The following is a 20,637-nucleotide window of genomic DNA, read 5'->3' on the forward strand; positions in this document are numbered from 1 at the left end:
AAACACTGAATTTGGATTTGTCAGGCCTGAACATTCCATTTCAAGTGGAGTTAACTCAAGCTCAGCTGTGGTGCCAGGCTGCCCTGGCCTTGTGCACAACAGGGAGCTCGGCTCTGAATCTGCTCCTCAGAGCAATGACAGTCACTCAGGGGGATGCTGGCTCTTACACCAGCATTCAAAGCTCAGTTTTTAATTAATTGAAATACTTTGTCTTGGTTTTTACAGTTTTCATTGAGCTAAAACTATTTCATAGAAGGAAGAAGCCTTCAAATTTTGATGCTGAGGCAAATGAAAAGAAACAAAGTGATCAAACTTCCCTATAGAAGGAATGTCCATTTGCACTTCCACATGTGCTCCCTCTGCTGAATCTGATTCTGTTGTTATTTATATTTTTGTATTTCTATATTATTTTCTAGGCTACAAAGGAAGATGAGCCACCTTTTTCTGCTTTTCTCATTGTTCTTGGCTCCAGCATTTGCTGATGGAGTAAGTCAGAAATCAACCCAAAACCTTTGTTCAAATGATGTCAGCCACAGACGCCAGAAGAGAGACTGGATATGGAACCAAATGCACATCAAAGAAGAGATTGATACACCTTTGCCACACCATGTTGGCAAGGTAAGCAGCAAACTGTCAGCAGTGACTAAAAATAGCAAATGAGGATCTTGAATTGTTTGCAGTCTAGGCAGGAGAAATGAACAGGAAATAGAAATGGGACTTAATACCTACATATTAACATGTTAAAATCTTCAAAATGTGGGCAAAGAGTAAATGAAGAACAGTGCCGTAGGAATTTTAATTCCTTTGAAGAATACAGGTAAATTTAAGGGAATAGCAGGTCTGGAGATTCCAAATGCAGGAACAGCCACATAACCTGCAGGTGCATGGTTAGGAAGGAAGTCTGGTGCCTGATGCATGTCAGGATTTTTCTGGCAGCACGAGATTCTTTCAGAAACCTCAGAGATCAGCAAATAAAAACAAATGTATTAAAAAACAACAGTTTACATCTCTCAGCTTGTACTCAAAGCACGAGTGCTGTGTTTTGAAATACAGTTACACAATCAAAAAAACAAAGAATTTTTAAAAATACTAACAAGAATTGATCTGCTTGCAAACTCATTTTCCTCAGGGCAGTGCTCATAAAAGTCTATTATCAACTGCATATGGCCCAGGGAAAGTTCTCCCAATCCAGTCTTTCAAAGGGATGTGACACTGCAGATAAATGCAGCTGAGCATTTCCCTGTCCTGCATAGCACTTGCATCTGTCAAGGCTGTCTCAGCAGAGTCCAACAGGCCGTGCTGGCTGCTCTGGGCTGCCAAAAAAGCACCACAGAGTTAGCACAGAGGCCACAGGGTCCTCTCAGCTCCCACGGGGTATCTCTGCCTCGTTTCAGACCAATTCAGCCCCAGACTGAGGAGCAGCTTCTATTCCTGGAGCTGTCTTAAATAAGAGTAATTCTCTTTGTCCAGCTCTGGGGTGTTTCAGCAGCACCATCTCCTGAAGACTCCTGCAGTGGCTGCATCTGCAGCACTGAGCCCTTGATTAACCCTTTAACGAAAGGCCCCAGCAGCAGCGAGGCAGAGCTGAGTGACAGCTGCAGGAGTGTGCTGACACATCTGGATTTTATCTTGCACTACCTCAGTGCTTTCCTTTTGTCCTCAGCACCAGAAAAGGCATTCTGAGAGGTTTATGCTTTTTACACTAAAAGGTACATAAAAATTGATAAAGAAGGCACAGACTATCCCATCTTTGACACAAGGGTGGGGTTATCTCTCATGTGGCATCTCCAGACTTGTGAACTGCTCTCCAGCAGTTGCAGCAGCCAGAAGCATGGTTAAGGAATGAGGAGTGGAAATATTAATGATACACTTCAAAAGAGAAAACCGAAATTTAAACAACGCTCAACAGCAAATGACAACTACAGGATAAATCAAATCCTGAACACCCAACAGGTGACATTTATAATAACATCAGTAACAAAAGGCTGGAAGTACTTGGTCAAATCCAGTAACCCTTGATAGTTAGCTGGCTGAAATAAGAATGCTGATATAGTGCATGGGAAATTGTGGTTTAAACCTTCTAGCAGTGACCATGTATGTGTGAGGGTATAGAAAGGGAAGCATCATTATATTATCTGCAAATCAACTAGTGTGCAAAAGCATTTAGAATTGGATTAAACTGTATTTTAAAACTGATTAATGCTCATTCCTCTTCTCACATCCCCTTTTCACTGCATATAACCTTAAATTTTAAAATCTTGGGGTGGAAATGTAACCTTCCTGTCATAGCATGAGCCTGAAGACTGCCTATTAAAGGATTGTATGTGACTGAGCACAAGAAAGCTGTCAGCTATTGCAGGAATTCTGCTAAATGCTAAGGAATAGAGGCTAATGCTGAATAATATCAGGAGCTGTGAATACAGATATGCTCCTGTAATCCTGTGAAACTGAGCAAAACCCCCGGTAGGTCCAGAAAGTTGCAAACAAGAGTAACTCAGACTGAAGACTGAAGGTGGCTCATGTTATTTAATGCAGTTAATTATTTCTAAGTGTTGGCTGCATGAACAATTTATACCTTTAGGAAATATGAGGTATGATAAAAAAAAGCTTTGGTCTGTATAAGCAAGGAAGTTTCAGTGCGGGTGCAAGTGTCATCCTATAAACCCAGCTGCTTATAGGATGGTGCTGCTCAGTGCTGCCCCAGCTGACAGCAAAAGTCCTGAGGGTTCCCACTGGGATGAGGAATTCCTGACTGTGTGAATCCTCCGGGAGAGACTGCTGCACCCAGCTGCCAGAGCCCACCTTTGTCTCTCTGAATTACACTTTCCTCCCAGATCACATCCAGCGTAAGGAACAACAACGCCAAGTACATCATCGAGGGGGAATACGCCAACACCATCTTCAAGGTGGAGGAGACCAGTGGGGACGTCTATGCCTTCGAGAGGCTGGACAGGGAGAAGAAGGCAGAGTATGAGCTGACAGCCCTCATAATCGACAGAACAAACAACAGGTCCCTGGAGCGCCCCTCCAAATTCATCATCAAGGTGTACGATATCAACGACAACGCCCCCGTGTTTGTGCAGAAGATGTTCAATGGCTCTGTCCCAGAAATGTCACCAGTAGGTATGTCCTCCAGCACTCACCCCCCTTCATGCTGGCCTTAAAAAGCACCACTTATATTAATATGCACCTTGAAAATCCTTCTTTAGGAACCTCAGTCACCAAAGTGACAGCTGTGGATGCTGATGACCCCACAGTGTCAGGTCATGCCACGGTGACCTACGAAGTCACCACAGGAGGTGAATATTTCACCATTGATGACTCTGGTAAGTAAAACAGACAAATGTCCTTACACTTTGTTCATACCCTACCCTTTGAGGAAAACACAGTTTTAAGGCTTTTTCATTCTGGAAGAGAGGAATAATAATTCAAAAATATAATTTTAAACATAATTTAGAAAGGTTTTTCATTCACACTTTACAATGCCACTGTCTGCATCTGGAAATGTACTAATAAAACCAGGATATCAGCTGCCATGAACACAATGAGAAGATAAAAGGTCATTTTTTCCCACTTATGGAAAGATTGACCAGGAGCTAAGAGGAGTTCATGTTTTCAGTTTAGCATAGATACTGTTCCAGTGACCAAAAAGGAAAAGGGAATAAACAAATTCTGAAGCAGCATTCAGTAATCAATAATCATTTGCTTTCCTAAACTTTCTAGCTTAAATTTTGCCCAATTTTAAAACCAATGTCAGTATCTCTTGTAACCACACTAGTTTGCTAGAGCAAAGACCGCAGGTAAAGAGGCTAAAGATCCATTAAAAGGAATATTCTGCATGAGCTCTCCTAAATATTCCATCATGCAGAAAAATTTCTAACATTTCTTGAAAAATATCACTGTAAAATTGATACTTAAAGCTGAACATGTGGAGATTAAAAAAGATAAAAATTTGCCATCAAAATTGAAGAGCTGTTGGACATGCTGCAAAATCTTATTGTATATAATATTATTTTTTCACAGGTGTGATTTACACCAAAGAGCCTAATTTAGACAGAGAGACCAAGTCAACGTATGAGATTGTTGTTCAAGCCAAAGATGCTCCGGGTTTCTCTGGGGATTCCAGCACAGCCACGGTGATCATCACTTTGTCCGACATCAATGACAACTTCCCAGTGTTCAAACACCGTGAGTGCCACACAGCCCCTGAACCACCCTGGAACCAAGGGCTGGCACAAGCACAATGAGTTCAGCTCATGGTCCAGCACAATTCAGCTTTCCTTAAAAATGGCCAAAAGAACTTTACATGTTCAGAAGCTCTTCTGTGTTTCAGCCAGAGCCACTTTTCCTGGGCGATGCCCACCTAGAGCAGAAAATGAAAATCCGTATGAATTTCATCCCTTTGCTAAAGATCTTGACAATTTGGGATATTATTTAAACTTTTACATGTCTTAGAGATACACAATACTAAATTCTCAATGAAGTATTTTTATGTGCATCTGTCAAGTAAGAAGAGTTTTGACTAAGTCCTAACTTCCATGTACACATGTACACGTTCCTTATATATTTTTCTTTTTTTTAATAGCATCATTTCACTTTAAAGTTCCTGAAAACATTTCAGTAGGAGGAGAAGTTGGCAGAGTCAAAGTAGAAGATATTGATGAACCACAGCACAGAAATACAAGATACAGCTTTATCCAAGGAGAGTTCAGGGACACCTTTGACATTGTAGCAAACCCATACACAAATGAAGGAATCATCAGGCCAAAGAAGGTATTGTTCTCCATAACAAAGATGATTATTGTGGTTTTCCATGTGTAACAAGTGATTTTTTTGGTTTAGGACTAGCTGCAGGGAAAAATGGAAACACATGAAAGTCAACATGAAATATATTGATCCTGAACACCAGCTCTCCGAGCTCTGGGAGAAGAAGAGCTGGTGATATCTAGTTCTTCTCAACCTCCAGACCTGAAAAACTCCAGAATTACTGCAGAGGGCAGTGGGGGCTGTGTCAGATATTTAGGTTAGGTGCTTTGGGTTCCTCTCAAACTTCAAGTGGCTGGATGCTTCAAAGAGGCAGTGATTTAAGAGTTGAACCAACTGGCCAAGACAAAGAATCCTTCCCTTCTGAAGGCAACCTGAAACCAAAGCAGAAAATGTGAACAAGTCCACCTGACTTCCTTCCTAAAAGTCTTTTTGTAGTTTGGCATTTGCTGCAATCCAAGCCACAGCTCCCTTACTTTCCTCAGGGTGAGGAAAGAGCTTTTTTTTTTAAGAGCTTCCCACTAATTTCTTATGTCTTTAAGACTTTTCAAAGCCTTTATTAGGGTCTGTTCTTTGTTTTTTTTTAAATTCTCAAACCCACATGATTTGTACCAGGGGACTGCTGCAGAGCATTGCTAAACCAAGACTTCATTGATTTCATTGACTTGCTGTTGAAAAAAGAGGAGAGAGGACTATAAATCAGCTCCTGTAATCCTCACATTGACAGGAATGTGTTTTTCCCTTCCAAATGTCTCTCTGTAACTGCTAAAACTAGAAATGTCATTAAGAAGAGAAAACTTTCAGGAAAAACAGTACCAAGGATTTCAAGACTGGCAGTAAAATCCTTGGCTCTAGTCACACTGGGTATGAGTAGCTCTCCTTCACTGGGTGCAGCTCTTCCCCAGCTTCCCAGGAGTTGGGAATGCAGTGCCTGCCCAAAGGAGGAGCAGTCACAGACCCCACACACCCTCTCAGAGGGATTTGGAACCAGCTCTTCCTCTAGCATGCAGTGGGCAAAGTTCTCCCTGTTTTCAATGTGATTTTGGCTGTGCACATGTCATAATTTTAAATACACAGCTATGTGAGATAAAATGTCAGCTGCTGGAGAAGTCCCATCACTTCCCCTTGCAATGTCTACTCAAAGAGGAGAACAAGAGCCACCATAACTGCTGTGCATCTCAGCGTTCATAGAATCTCAGGTGGTAGAACAAAGGAAACTTTGAAAGGAGCATTTCTTACTGCCTGAGCTCCTGGCCTTCCTCCCATTGTGTGATTCCTTTTGTAGTCTCAGGCAAGGGGAAAAACAGGGAAGAGGATGTCATTTATCACTGAATGCCCCAGCTGTCAGCCAGTGCAGATCTGCAATCTGCCTTGAATGCCTTCAGAACACAAAGCATAGCCAAGAGGAGAATCTCTTCCCCAGCCTTTGGGGGACAGGAGCTAACCAAGTTTTGGGAGTTACAGATTCATGAAAAAAAATTATTTAACCCAAAAGAAAATTATTTTGCTGAAGTTAAACTACTGGATGAATCTGTTCCACACCAGAGGTACCTTGAGCCACGCTATGATAGAGAAGTTCAGCTGGGAAATGCTCTCCCATGAGTCCAGCCAAGATGAAATTTGGTGACATTGCCAAACATGAAATAGAGCACAGATCTTAAATCTGCACAGAGAGCCAATGGAAAGTTTGCTTAGACATCACCAATGAAAGAATATCTGTAACTGTCTTTTTGTTTTTAGCCCCTGGACTTCGAAACGGTGTCAGAATACAGGTTTAGCATCGAGGCCACAGACCCCACCGTGAACCTTCGGCATTTTAAACCCGGCAACCCCCGGAGTATCGCAACTGTCACCATTGAGGTCACTGACGTGGACGAGCCTCCTGTCTTCACCAAACCCTCCTACGAATTTAAAGTGAGGGAAAACCACGCAGAAGTAAAAACACTTGGTTCAGTTCACGCCGAGGACCCCGACGCAGCTAAACGGAAAATCAGGTAAGACAACACCAGCTTTAGCAATTCTATTTGAAAGTGCAGAATCCATTAAGAGCACCAAGAATTTGACAAAGAACCTAGAATTTGGCCCTATTTTTTTAGAATATGCATGCCAAACAACACCAAAAAAAATATTCAATTTAATTTTTCCAGCACTGCAGCCATGGATATATATGCTCACCAAAAGCTGAACATAAATTTCATTTACCCATGTAATTACCACATGGACTTACTGATTTAATATTTGCACATTTAGGGAAAAAATATAAAGTTGGATATTTTTACATGGTTATAATTTATTCTTTTTTTTTAATTGTAAGAGTTCTCTCAATCATCTGCTTAGAGAAGAAAATAGACTTCTAAAAGAGCAAAGTACAATAATATGGAATCTCTTCCAACAGATGTATTTCACTCTCCCAGCTTGCATAGTTTTAGGGCAATATTCTCATCCCTCCTGGTCAAGATATTAATGTAATTTGTCACACAAGAACTCTCTGACCTTCCTCTGAGAAGAAATGAAATTAAACACAGCATTACCAGCCATGCATTGACATATGTTGTGTTAAATAAAATCCAGATATATTCAACGTAGAGCAAATCCTAATGGAGACTACGTCAGGGTATCCAATAATGGAGTTATTCAACTTCCCAAGCCTCTGGACAGAGAATTCAGCTCCTCATACAACATCACTGTGGCAGCTGTGGAGATCCTTGAAGATGGTAAGTGCCACCCATTTCCCAGTTTGAAAGAAATCTGGGTACACCTTTCCAGCAGGGCTGTCAAAAAGGAAAGGCACAACCTGACAGTCTGTCCCTGCTGAGCTAGGAATGAAAGGAGTGCTTCAAGGTTCGCATCATCTTCTTCCCAATCAAGCAAGTCCCTACAAATAGGTCAGAGATCATTTCAAGATTTGACCCCTGGCTTTGCTTAGCTCCTGGGAGGCAGGCCAGTCCCAGCTTGGTTTGACATTTCACAATATAGACATGGGCTGTTCTGTGCCTGTTCCTTTAGTGTCAGAGAATGATGCTCAATCCATCAGCATGCAGTGGGAAGAATCAAGAAGCCATAATCTACAGTCATTTTACTCCTGAAAGATCCTTGATGATTTAACCACTATGAGAGGTTTTAGGAAAACATCTAAATCTCAGAGGAAAAGTTTAAGTTATGATGGAGCTAGAAATTCTTTATCATGTGGAGTATAGTAAAAAAGGCAACCCCAACAGGGAAGAAGAAATGATGATGTCTGGTTCTAGATTAGAAGGTGGAAGGATAGTTTTATTTAAACTACATTATATTACATTCATATATTATTTAAAGAGAGTATTTTATTCTCTATATATGCTTCTTATTTACTTATTAACTAACTGATAAACTAATGACTGCTTGTTGAGAGATTGAGATACAGCTGGATTTGATTTGTTATTGAATTTAAATAACTTTTACTAGAATTTAATTAAGTAATCACTTCAGGTAAACAATTTCTATATCAAATTCTACATGGGGAAAACAAAGGAGTAGAGATAGATTCTCTTCTTCTCTCTGTGTTTCTCCTGAGAGACAGAATTATGTCTCTCTGTCCAGAGAATGTGAATGCCATGTCTGGAGGGCACAGAAGGGGCACAAGGTGTGGGAAGGGGAGTTCAGCCACCACTGGGACTCCAGGCTGTGACCTGTACCCCGCTGTCATTCCAGGCCGACTTTCCGACAGAGAATCACACGCCCACGTCCACGTCATCGTTGATGATGTCAATGATAATGCTCCAGAACTTGTTTCTCCTGAGGAACCCCGAGTGTGTGAAAATGCTGCACCTGGAAAGGTGAGACAGGGAGAGTTTTTCCCTGAAACCTGAATTACTGCTTGTCAGCTCAAGTGAAAGATGTCATTTAATAAAAGTGAGTCTCAGTTTTCATGCCAAAACACCCAATCATTTCACTGATTTCCAAAACATCAGTGGTCAGGAATATCTCTTAAGGATATTGCACTGCTGGAATATTGACTTCTATCTGCTTGGACACATGGGCTGCACTGCTCCTCTCCCCCCAGGCTCTCACATCTGTGGATTAACAGTTGAGCCATGAAGGACAGTCAAGTTTGCACAGCAAGAATCAGCAACTCAGTTCTATCACACAGATGCTTAAATGTGATACTGAGGAGGAAACCATTTCAAACTAGTAAGAGAAACATTGCTGCATGGAACAATTTTTTGTAGTCATAGAGTCCATGGATCTGCACACACAAATTGTTACTACTTGGCACAGTGTTGGTATTTTGGATTTACGTGTTTGGCCTCAGACACAAGTGTTCAGCCCATACTGTAATACTTGTTTGATTAAGACACTTTGTGTCATGGTTTAGGGGAGGTGCTCCCCAGTTTAGTGTTCCCACTGAACAGTGGGAAGCCCCAAACCACACGTCATTCACTCACCCCCTTTTCCCCTGCAGCAGGACGGAGAGGAGAGCTGGAGGCACAAAAGGGAAAGATCATGGGCTGAGATAAGAACAATTTACTGGAAACAGCAATGAGATAAGAAAATGAACAGTAATAGCAACAATATAAATAACAAAAAAATATATATAGAAAAAAATAGAGTGCAGAGCAGCTACACCACCCAACGTGCTCCCTCTGGCTCAGCACCAGCATTATCCCACCACTCCCTCCACCACACCTGCTCAAACAGAAGGAACTCCTTCTCCAGGAAGAGTTCCTTTCCTCTCCCAGAAATGACATGAGATGTTCAACAACCACTGCGCCCCCTCCCAGCTACTGGGAAAAAAAAATTAACTCTTTCCTGGCCAGAACCAGGACATTTTGTCACTGCCTAGACTATCTGATAGAACATGCAAGGTATTAATGTCACCTTTAGTTTAATTTTTTAAATACCTTTGGGATATAATCAGACACGTTTTTTGTATTTTATACACCTAATGTACATCAGGTTGAAGATTTCAAAACCTAAGCATGTTCTTCAAGCATGGCAATTTCAAGGTCATTCCAAGAATGACAGTCACACCTCAGAGTAGGCTGAGGACTTTGGAAGACACCATCTTAGACAGTTCAATGAGCCATATGTTTTTTAAAATGAGGCTTTTTTGTGCTGTCATTATACAAAATTTGAAGAGGCAAAACTGGTCTTTTTGAAGATCCACAAAGAAATTTCTCACCTGGAAAAACTTGAAGAGGAGTATTCTGAGATGTCTGCATCCTGCCCTGAAACTGAAGGGTTACACAGGACACACAGCCCAGCTCAAATACTCCACATGTTTTTTCAGTGGAGGCAATGTACACTGAAAATTGTGACCTCTTCCATCCTCGCAGGTGATTGTCAGGATTTCAGCTGTTGACAAGGATGAAACATCACCCAGAGGTTTCTTCAGATACTCGCTGGCCACAGAAGACAGCAACTTCTCCCTGATTGAGAACTACGGTAGTGTATCCCTGCAATGCCCTTCCTCAGCTGCAGGACCCCAGGGCTCAGGAAAGAGAAGGTGTAGCACTGACCTGTAGTTGGTCTAGCTGAGCTAAGTAACTCTTTATTTTTAAAGGCTGAACATACTGAAAAAAAGTATGTTTAATGAAACTAAACTTTCACTACGTGCCTGAAAGGCTGGCACTGTCTAAGGGGAAGAGGCAGCAGCTGACTAGTAATCTGTGAGGACAGTCTGGTGGAGATTATCACCTAATGGGGTGTCCTTACTTCTTCCAGACAACACGGCTAACATCACTGTCAAATACGGACAGTTCAATCGGGAACTTGCCAAATTCCACTACCTGCCTGTCCTCATCTCAGACAACGGCGACCCTGACCTCACCAGCACAAACACCCTGGTCATCAGTGTCTGCAAGTGCAATGAGAAAGGCAACTTCACCTTCTGTGAGGAGAGGGCAAAGCAGGTTGGCGTCAGCATACAAGCACTGGTGGCAATTTTTATCTGCATCTTCACAATCATTGGTGAGTATCTGACTTTTGGAATGTTCTCTGCACTACAGTGTGAGGATTGTTTTGTTTCTTTAGCTGAGATCTACAAAAGCTTTGTGGCTACAAAATGATCACGAAGCTAGAAATGCTGTACCTATTTGATTCATCTCACGTGCTCTTCCTCTCTGGCCTGTTAGAACAGCTTCAGCTGCAAAGCTGTTCCTCTAGACAGGCTATTGCACACATGTATAATATACTTGATTTACTGGTACCAGCCTCATACACAGCTATAAAACAAGAAAATTAGGCTGGAGCAATAACAACAGGATTCCTGGTTCCTATAGCAGAACCAGTCTGGAAACCCTTGAAGCAGTACAGTGAACATAAATACATTTGTAACAAATCAGCAGACCAGTACCTGTTTGCTGCATTTGAAATCTATCAGAAAAGATAGATTCTATCTATCTGAGTACCTTTTCCTTGCCTGAGAACTTGCCTGTCTTACAAGTACCACATAAGCAGCATGTGATGCTTGGCATTAAGAGTTCAAGGCAGTAGTTGATTCAATGACCTTGTGACACCATGCATTTGTACTTGTGATTCCAGCTCAAGAGTCAGGGGGACAATTCCTGTCTAGACTGAACTCCTTCAACTAATCCTACAGTTAAATAGAAATTTTAACTATTTTTAAAATAAATATATGTTAAAAAAACACTCCAGAAAAAAAAAAAAACAGACACTTCAGACTATGTTATGTATCTTAAATGCAATTTGTTTTAGTGTGTTACTTCTCTATTCACACACACTCATCTAAGTTTCCTTTGCAGTAATTGCATTGCTGATTCTGCTGAGAAAGAGGCACAAGAAGGACCTGAGCGGGCTTGGGAGGAGCGTGGCAGAGATCCACGAGCAGCTGGTCACCTACGACGAGGAGGGCGGGGGTGAGATGGACACCACCAGCTATGACGTGTCCGTGCTCAACTCCGTCCGCAAGAATGGCCTCAAGGCAGAGGCCACTCCCTCTCCGTATGCACAGGTCCAGAAACCTCCTGGGAACATCACCCCTGGAGCTGGGGGCATGGAGATGATGATTGAGGTGAAGAAGGATGAGGCTGACAATGACAGGGATTTGCTGCCCTACGACACCCTGCACATCTATGGCTACGAAGGCGCCGAGTCCATCGCGGAGTCCCTCAGCTCTCTGGGCTCAGGCTCCTCAGATTCAGACATTGACTATGACTTTCTCAATGACTGGGGACCCAGGTTCAAGATGTTGGCTGAGCTGTATGGATCAGAACCAAGCGAAGATTTTGTGTATTAAGCTCAAACTAGCCATGAGTTTTCTCTCTCCCATTACAGATAGACACCAAGAGACTGCCAATGGCCAAAGAGGAACTCACAGCTCTTCCCTCAAGCCGTAGTAGGATTTCAAACAGGCATGGAAAAAAACTGCAGTAGGGTTAAAAAGACACACAGAGATCACCCATATTAACTTCCCCCAGCACTACTATCCTCGCTAACATTCATTTTTTGCCCCAAAATTCCTGCTCACTGATCTGCTCAAGTCTTCCAGAACACACCTCCTTACCCCATCTTCCCCACTTCTCCTTGTTTTGTCCCCAGTTTCTCCCTCTAATCCTCTCCTCCTGTGCTGTTTCCACTCACATGCATCCAAGGTCACCCTCCGCTGGGAGAGAGAGGCTCAGTGGCATGGGGAAGGGATGTTTTAACCCCCCTGTATCTCCAGCTGGCTGCTTTGCCTGCCCCTCTTGCAACATCTTTATTGATATTCCACACTTATGCTCATCCAGCAGAAGAGAGGAGGAACATATGGTCTATCACTTAGTATTAGAAATTACTCCATCACTCTCAAAAAGAAGCATTATTTTTTCCTTCTTTCCCTTCTATTAATTATTTTTGCTTTATAGCCTTCTACCACATCTATGAGTTACTCAAGATAAAATTAGACAAGATTTTTAGACACACAATCTGGTTTCATCTGTCATTTTTAACAGCCTGATGACAATTTCAGGCACATTTCTGGCATGCTAGAATTTGCTCTATCTAGCAGCAAAATTGTTTTTTCTCTCTGTAAACAGGATCTCAGTGTTACTCAATGGAACATATCCTGCAGGGCAGGAAATGTGGAGATCAGGGGAATGTCAAGAGTCCAACACTGTAAATCTCTCTAGATGGAAATATAGGTCTCTCTAGGTTTCTTAAGAGGTTGAATAGGGGGTTTATTCACCATTACTGAAGCAATAGCATTTTTTCAGGGACAAAAAATGAAGGGTCTCATTACTGTGAAACTGTTGTGCTTTTTTTCTAAGCAGGTACTGTAAAAGGAGTATTTTCCACCTAGGAAAATACTGTAGACTCCCAAACCAGAAGGCTACACTCCCACACACTGGGCTGCATAAAAGCACCACAAATGTAATGACGGTTTGGAGCTGCAGCCACCACGTCCCTGGAAAGGGACTGAGTTCAGTTTCCCACCTGGTGAAGAGCCACAGAATGACCAGAATGAAACTTCCCACACTGGAAAGGACCCAGCCAAAAACATTTTGAGAAAAGCGGGTCCCTTGGGACCATGGCCTGTCTCTGGCTTCCAGCAGTGCAGAGTCCTGTTGCCTCCAACAGGAACAGAGCCCTACTACACAGATCCTCCACTGTGCAGGATCTGTGCTAGAGCTGTATGTATTAGTTTAGTTGATTTGAGTATTAAAATCTGGTAGCTAACCAAATAATACTAAATCTTTTTTTTTTTTTTTCTTAAACAAGTATAGTGGAACCTCTCAAATCTGCTTTTTACTTGTTCACATCATCTCCAATTCACACTCCCTTCCCACAAAATGTTTTCTTAGCAGGAAATAACAATGCACAATAATGGTCTCACACTGCTCCTCCCTGCTGTAAAAAGTTGTCCAATGCAATACTTGTCTGGACACTAATACAACACCAACATGTAATCACTCAAATTTTCAAATACGAACTAAAGGAAAACTGAGGAGAATTCGGTCCATTGGTCAAATCAGCCTTAGAGCCTATCCTTTGTTTTTAAAAAGTACATTTTGGGGTGATAGCCTTGGTTTTATTTTGAATGGGCTCATTCTGTTTTGCTTAATCCAACCAGCAGTATGTGCTCCAGGGGTTCCACATATTTGTGTATTATAAGGAATGCTAACTAATAATACTCACAGTTTAAGGATTTTGTCAGTACCTGTGCTATTGGCTAGCAGCAGGTAAAGTTAGTTATAAAATTATTTAGTGCAGTAAGTCAAGTACTTTGGTAGGTATCAGCCAGATTCTATTACCTGGAATTGCTGTTTTTAAGCCTGATTTTTGTAAAGTTATTTTAAGGAACACTGTATCCATTTCCAATGTATATGATGTTTGCACTGGATGGTTTCTTTTTATATTCTTGTACTGTATTATGTTGTTTTTTTATTACATAAAAGCCAATCTCAAGTTTGGATTTTCTGTGCATTAACGAGTTTCACTCAGGAGACAGTATCAGGCTTTATGCCACAGTGCAGCCAGCCTGGGCACCAACTCGCCACCGAACTTTCTGCAAAGGCAGTTTTCTCCTGCTCCTGGCACAGCTGCTGGCAGAGAAAAGCCCCAGCAGTGGGTCGGAAGGCCGGCCCAGCAGAGCTTCGGGCTGTCAGCACCCGGGGCCAGGGCGGCTCTGAGTCACCGCGGAGCCTCCGCCCTGCTTTCCCGCCCCTCGCATGGGGCAGCGGCGCTCAGCACAGCCCCAGAGCCGGGGAGCGTGCGGGAATGGGAGCGACGGGAGCCCGGCTGAGCCCGGCCCGGCCCCTGCCTGTCCCGCTGGCCTAGACTGCAGCAGGGTACAGAACCCGAACCGAACCCGAACCGAACCCGAACAGAACCCGAACCGAACCTGAACAGAACCTGAACAGAACCCGAACCGAACCCGAACAGAACCTGAACAGAACCCGAACCGAACCTGAACAGAACCCGAACCGAACCCGAACAGAACCCGAACAGAACCTGAACAGAACCCGAACCGAACCTGAACAGAACCTGAACAGAACCCGAACCGAACCTGAACTGTACCCGAACAGAACCCGAACCGAACCCGAACAGAACCTGAACAGAACCCGAACCGAACCTGAACTGTACCCGAACAGAACCCGAACCGAACCTGAACCGAACCTGAACAGAACCTGAACAGAACCCGAACCGAACCCGAACTGAACCCGAACCGAACCCGAACCGAACCCGAACAGAACCCGAACCGAACCCGAACAGAACCCGAACCGAACCTGAACAGAACCTGAACAGAACCTGAGCAGAAGCCGAACCGAACCCGAACCGAACCCGAACCGAACACGAACCGAACACGAACAGAACCCGAACCGAACCCGAACCGAACACGAACAGAACCTGAACAGAACCTGAACAGAACCTGAACAGAACCCGAACCGAACCCGAACCGAACCCGAACAGAACCTGAACAGAACCTGAACAGAACCCGAACCGAACCTGAACAGAACCTGAACAGAACCCGAACAGAACCCGAACCGAACCCGAACCGAACACGAACAGAACCCGAACCGAACCCGAACCGAACCCGAACCGAACCCGAACAGAACCTAAACAGAACCCGAACCGAACCCGAACCGAACCCGAACCGAACCTGAACTGTACCCGAACAGAACCCGAACTGAACCCGAACAGAACCTGAACAGAACCCGAACCGAACCCGAACCGAACCCGAACAGAACCCGAACAGAACCCGAACCGAACCCGAACAGAACCTGAACAGAACCCGAACCAAACCCGAACAGAACCCGAACAGAACCCGAACAGAACCTGAACAGAACCCGAACCGAACCGAACCGAACCCGAACCGAACCCGAACAGAACCCGAACCGAACCTGAACAGAACCCGAACCGAACCCGAACAGAACCCGAACAGAACCTGAACAGAACCCGAACCGAACCTGAACAGAACCTGAACAGAACCCGAACCGAACCTGAACTGTACCCGAACAGAACCCGAACCGAACCCGAACAGAACCTGAACAGAACCCGAACCGAACCTGAACTGTACCCGAACAGAACCCGAACCGAACCTGAACCGAACCTGAACAGAACCTGAACAGAACCCGAACCGAACCCGAACTGAACCCGAACCGAACCCGAACCGAACCCGAACAGAACCCGAACCGAACCTGAACAGAACCTGAACAGAACCTGAGCAGAAGCCGAACCGAACCCGAACCGAACCCGAACCGAACACGAACCGAACACGAACAGAACCCGAACCGAACCCGAACCGAACACGAACAGAACCTGAACAGAACCTGAACAGAACCTGAACAGAACCCGAACCGAACCCGAACCGAACCCGAACAGAACCTGAACAGAACCTGAACAGAACCCGAACCGAACCTGAACAGAACCTGAACAGAACCCGAACAGAACCCGAACCGAACCCGAACCGAACACGAACAGAACCCGAACCGAACCCGAACCGAACCCGAACCGAACCCGAACAGAACCTAAACAGAACCCGAACCGAACCCGAACCGAACCCGAACCGAACCTGAACTGTACCCGAACAGAACCCGAACTGAACCCGAACAGAACCTGAACAGAACCCGAACCGAACCCGAACCGAACCCGAACAGAACCCGAACAGAACCCGAACCGAACCCGAACAGAACCTGAACAGAACCCGAACCAAACCCGAACAGAACCCGAACAGAACCCGAACAGAACCTGAACAGAACCCGAACCGAACCCGAACCGAACCCGAACTGAACCCGAACCGAACCTGAACTGTACCCGAATCAAACCCGAACCGAACCTGAACAGAACCCGAACAGAACCTGAACCGAACCCGAACCGAACCTGAACTGTACCCGAATCAAACCCGAACCGAACCTGAACAGAACCCGAACAGAACCTGAACCGAACCTGAACTGTACCCGAACAGAACCCGAACCGAACCCGAACCGAACACGAATCGAACACGAACTGTACCCGAACCGAACCCAAACAGAACCTGAACCGAACCTGAACCGAACCCAAACAGAACCTGAACCGAACCCGAACCGAACCTGAACTGTACCCGAACAGAACCCGAACCGAACCCAAACAGAACCTGAACCGAACCCAAACCGAACCTGAACAGAACCCGAACTGAGCCCGAACCGAACCTGAACCGAACCTGAACCGAACCTGAACCGAACCTGAACAGAACCTGAACCGAACCCAAACCGAACCCGAACTGAACCCGAACTGAACCCGAACTGAACCTGAACTGAACCCGAACCGAACCTGAACTGAACCTGAACTGAACCAGAACCGAACCTGAACCGAACCAGAACAGAACCCGAACCGAACCTGAACTGAACCCGAACAGAACCCGAACCAACCCTGAACAGAACCCGAACCGAACCTGAACTGAACCCAAACCGAACCCGAACAGAACCTGAACAGAGCCTGAACAGAGCTAGAACCGAACCTGAACAGAACCTGAACAGAACCCGAACTGAACCTGAACTGAACCTGAACTGAACCTGAACTGAACCCGAACCGAACCTGAACAGAACCCGAACTGAACCTGAACTGAACCTGAACTGAACCCGAACCGAACCTGAACAGAACCCGAATCAAACCCGAACCGAACCTGAACAGAACCCAAACCGAACCTGAACCGAACCCGAATCAAACCCGAACCGAACCTGAACAGAACCCAAACCGAACCTGAACCGAACCCGAACTGAACCTGAACCAAACCTGAACCAAACCTGAAAAGAACCCAAAACAAACCGGAACTGAACCTGAACCGAACCTGAACCAAACCTGAAGAGAACCCGAACCGAACCTGAAGAGAACCTGAACCTGTACAGAACCTGAACAGAACCTGAACTGAACCTGAACAGAACCTGAACCTGAAGAGAACCTGAACAGAACCTGAACTGTACCTGAACAGAACCTGAACAGAACCTGAACCTGAACAGAACCTGAACAGAACCTGAACAGAACCTGAACTGAACCTGAACAGAACCTGAACCTGAAGAGAACCTGAACAGAACCTGAACTGAACCTGAACAGAACCTGAACAGAACCTGAACTGAACCTGAACAGAACCTGAACCTGAAGAGAACCTGAACAGAACCTGAACTGTACCTGAACAGAACCTGAACAGAACCTGAACCTGAACAGAACCTGAACAGAACCTGAACCTGTACAGAACCTGAACAGAACCTGAACTGAACCTGAACAGAACCTGAACCTGAACAGAACCTGAACAGAACCTGAACAGAACCTGAACCTGAAGAGAACCTGAACAGAACCTGAACTGTACCTGAACAGAACCTGAACAGAACCTGAACTGAACCTGAACAGAACCTGAACCTGAAGAGAACCTGAACAGAATCTGAACTGAACCTGAACCTGAACAGAACCTGAACAGAACCTGAACTGAACCTGAACTGAACCTGAACAGAACCCAAACCTGAACAGAACCTGAACCTGTACAGAACCCGAACCTGTACAGAACCCGATCCTGCACAGAACACCCTGGGGTACACAACCTGTACCTGTACAGAACAGTCTGGGGTACAGAACCTGTACAGAACACCCCAGGGTACACAACCCTCCAGCTTCCTTCCCCAGGACTGGCACAGGACAGACACAACAAAACACATCGGTGCCAGAAAATGAAATCACCCCTAAATTTGCAGCTTTAGGCAGCACCACCTTCTCTCTTTGCTGCTGTGACTACCCCAATATATTCCCAAGACTAATCTAGCACTTTACAAAAGATCACATCCATTTTCCCCAGATCTGGCACTTATAATTTACAAAGCCCAGGATAAAGTAAAAAAGATCAATTCCTTCACTGCTAATTGCCATGAGCAAACACCAGATCAAACACACTTTAGCACAAGTTGTATTAAAAACACAATAGATGTGCTAATTATGCTATAATTAAATGCATTTTTCCATAGAAAGAATTTGATTAAACAGCTACTTGCAACTTGTGGGAGAGAATTTCACAAAGGTTTTCATTATTCATTTAATTAATATGCACTTGAATCTCTTATTCCTAAAAATATATCATAAATTATTATTTTATTACATTCAGATCCAGAAGTTCATGCCATTTAATAAAGGTTTTTTTACTCCCACCCCATTAGAACTTCTTATGAAGCAATGGATTGTGATGAGAATCCTTGATATGTATCAAAGCAGCAATGAAAAGCTGTTTGAATGTGAACACCTGGCACACAGTGGCACATCCCAGGTAGAGCAGGTGAGGTAAGGTCCCCTTATTAAGGCAAATTTACACCAGTCAGTACAAGAAAGAGCAATTCTGTGATTCATTATCCTACTGCACTCCAGTGCTACTACAACAGCAAACCTAGTGAAACCAGAAGGATTGGTTACCAGAGGAAGTATCAAATCGTCATTTCTGAGCTCTTTTTCTTCAAGAAGTGCATTCTTCCTTTCCTCCTTTCAGCCACAAGGGCTTGGAACATCCCCAGGAGGGCCCAGGCAGCTTGGCAGTGACACCTGCCCTGCACAGGAATTGTCACCTGCCTGGGCAAGGCCTCACTGGTTTTTGGAGCTCAAAGTTCAGGGTACAGATCCACCTCTGTGCATTTATTTTACATCTTTTCACTCCCTAGCATATGTCACATGCAGGGGAAATGCTCTGGAGGCAGTAAATATGGTGATGTACTCTCTTATTTGGCTAAAAATAATAGTTACACTTATATTTCAGGTGAGGTTATAATAAATAATCACCATCCTTTCTGACTGATTCTCCCTTTTTTTTTCCCTTTTTTAATAAAGGTTTCAAGTTTGAGAGAGTAAGAAATAAAACTCTGTTGGCTTTACTTCACAAACTTTCTGGAATGAAATACATCACCAAGGTGATATCCTTCTCATTGAAATCTTCCCATTTCCCAATCTTAGTGTACCACAAGTCATGAAGTCCTACCAGGAAATGAGTAAGAGTCTGATCAGATCACAGTGGAAGAGTTAGGCTGAATCCTCTCCATAGAAAAAACACAACAGAAAACAAAACAGCAAAGACATTCTTTCAGGCTGCATCAGAAGATAAGGAAAATAAAACAATACCAGAAAAATGTTTTTATGAGCAATAAACACACACAGATCTTTGCTGACCTCTCTCACCTTCCTTGGTTCCCGCCTGACCTAAAGGAAAAGGGAAAACCAGTAGCTCCTTCCACTTATCCTCAGTGAGGAGCTGTCCCACCTGCTTCCCCTCAAAACTCTCTTAATTCATCCGGTTAACCCCTTCATCAATGCCACAGTCAGTCCGAAATCTCTGGAACTCCTTAATTCCTCATTAAAAAAGGAAAGCCAGTGCTCTGGGTGAAGTCACCAGAACAACCAGAACAAAGCAGGACAGAGTTCCCCAGGCAAACACATCCAGCAATCGCAATCCCAGTGGAGTGTGCTAAAAGGCCAGAAACAGCTGGGCTGCAAATGGTCCCAGGAGCTCTCGTGGCAGGCTCAGGAGCCCAAAGCCTGGCCTGCAAAGCAGAGCATTCCCACACGGGGAGGGTCAAAGGCAGCCCCAGGTGCCCCCTCTGCTCTGCCCCACGGCAGCTGGGGCTCAGGGACCACAGACTGCTCTGCGCTGGGCCAGTGCAAAGAGCCTGAAACACAATTCCCAACTCCTGCATTTCAAAACGGCTTTTCTAAACAGCTGTCTGGGCTTCCCTCTTCCCCCTGAAATTCAGAGCAAACCTGAAGAACCTAAAAAAGCCAGAGGCCTGAGCTGCACTTGGTGTGTCCTACAGCACTAATGTGTGGAATCCCTGGCACTTCAGGGAACTTGAGCCTTGTCCCTGCTCTCAGCATCGGGACACTGCCCTCCATCCCCGCTCCTGGAACACTGCCCTTTGTCCTGTGACCCCGATCTTGGCCCCAGGACACTGCCCTCTA

At 44.5% G+C, this 20,637-nt stretch overlaps 1 protein-coding gene and 1 long non-coding RNA gene across 5 annotated transcripts; one reads left to right on the plus strand and one right to left on the minus strand.

Annotated features, from left to right (window-relative positions):
• The first annotated feature begins 394 nt into the window (after positions 1-394).
• Positions 395-14,152, plus strand: CDH5 (cadherin 5). Its single transcript, XM_068202440.1, has 11 exons — positions 395-618; positions 2,835-3,123; positions 3,210-3,326; positions 4,024-4,188; positions 4,586-4,773; positions 6,505-6,758; positions 7,336-7,478; positions 8,452-8,576; positions 10,077-10,185; positions 10,465-10,710; positions 11,505-14,152. The coding sequence occupies exons 1-11, from the start codon at positions 430-432 to the stop codon at positions 11,996-11,998; spliced, it is 2,319 nt and encodes a 772-aa protein (XP_068058541.1). The 5' UTR covers positions 395-429; the 3' UTR covers positions 11,999-14,152.
• LOC137481001 (uncharacterized) lies at positions 3,438-20,072 on the minus strand. Of its 4 annotated transcripts, none has more exons than XR_011003247.1 (3): positions 19,664-20,072; positions 11,151-11,335; positions 3,438-4,363 (listed from the first exon to the last, which is right to left on the minus strand). It is a non-coding gene; the product is annotated as an uncharacterized lncRNA (long non-coding RNA). The 4 variants fall into 4 exon arrangements; XR_011003248.1 differs by having other exon boundaries at positions 11,249-11,335; positions 19,664-20,057; XR_011003249.1 differs by lacking the exon at positions 3,438-4,363 and adding an exon at positions 8,497-8,568.
• Between the last annotated feature and the right edge of the window lie 565 nt (positions 20,073-20,637).

Source organism: Anomalospiza imberbis, chromosome 12 (genome assembly GCF_031753505.1).
Source record: "Anomalospiza imberbis isolate Cuckoo-Finch-1a 21T00152 chromosome 12, ASM3175350v1, whole genome shotgun sequence".
Classification (NCBI taxonomy): Eukaryota; Metazoa; Chordata; class Aves; order Passeriformes; family Viduidae; genus Anomalospiza; species Anomalospiza imberbis.

Excerpts from the sequence above, each read along its gene's own strand:
- CDH5 (XM_068202440.1), top strand. The coding sequence starts at position 430 with ATGAGCCACCTTTTTCTGCTTTTCTCATTGTTCTTGGCTCCAGCATTT. Across the intron at positions 619-2,834 it reads TGCCACACCATGTTGGCAAG|ATCACATCCAGCGTAAGGAA; the intron begins GTAAGCAGCAAA and ends CTTTCCTCCCAG. Across the intron at positions 10,711-11,504 it reads CTGCATCTTCACAATCATTG|TAATTGCATTGCTGATTCTG; the intron begins GTGAGTATCTGA and ends TTTCCTTTGCAG.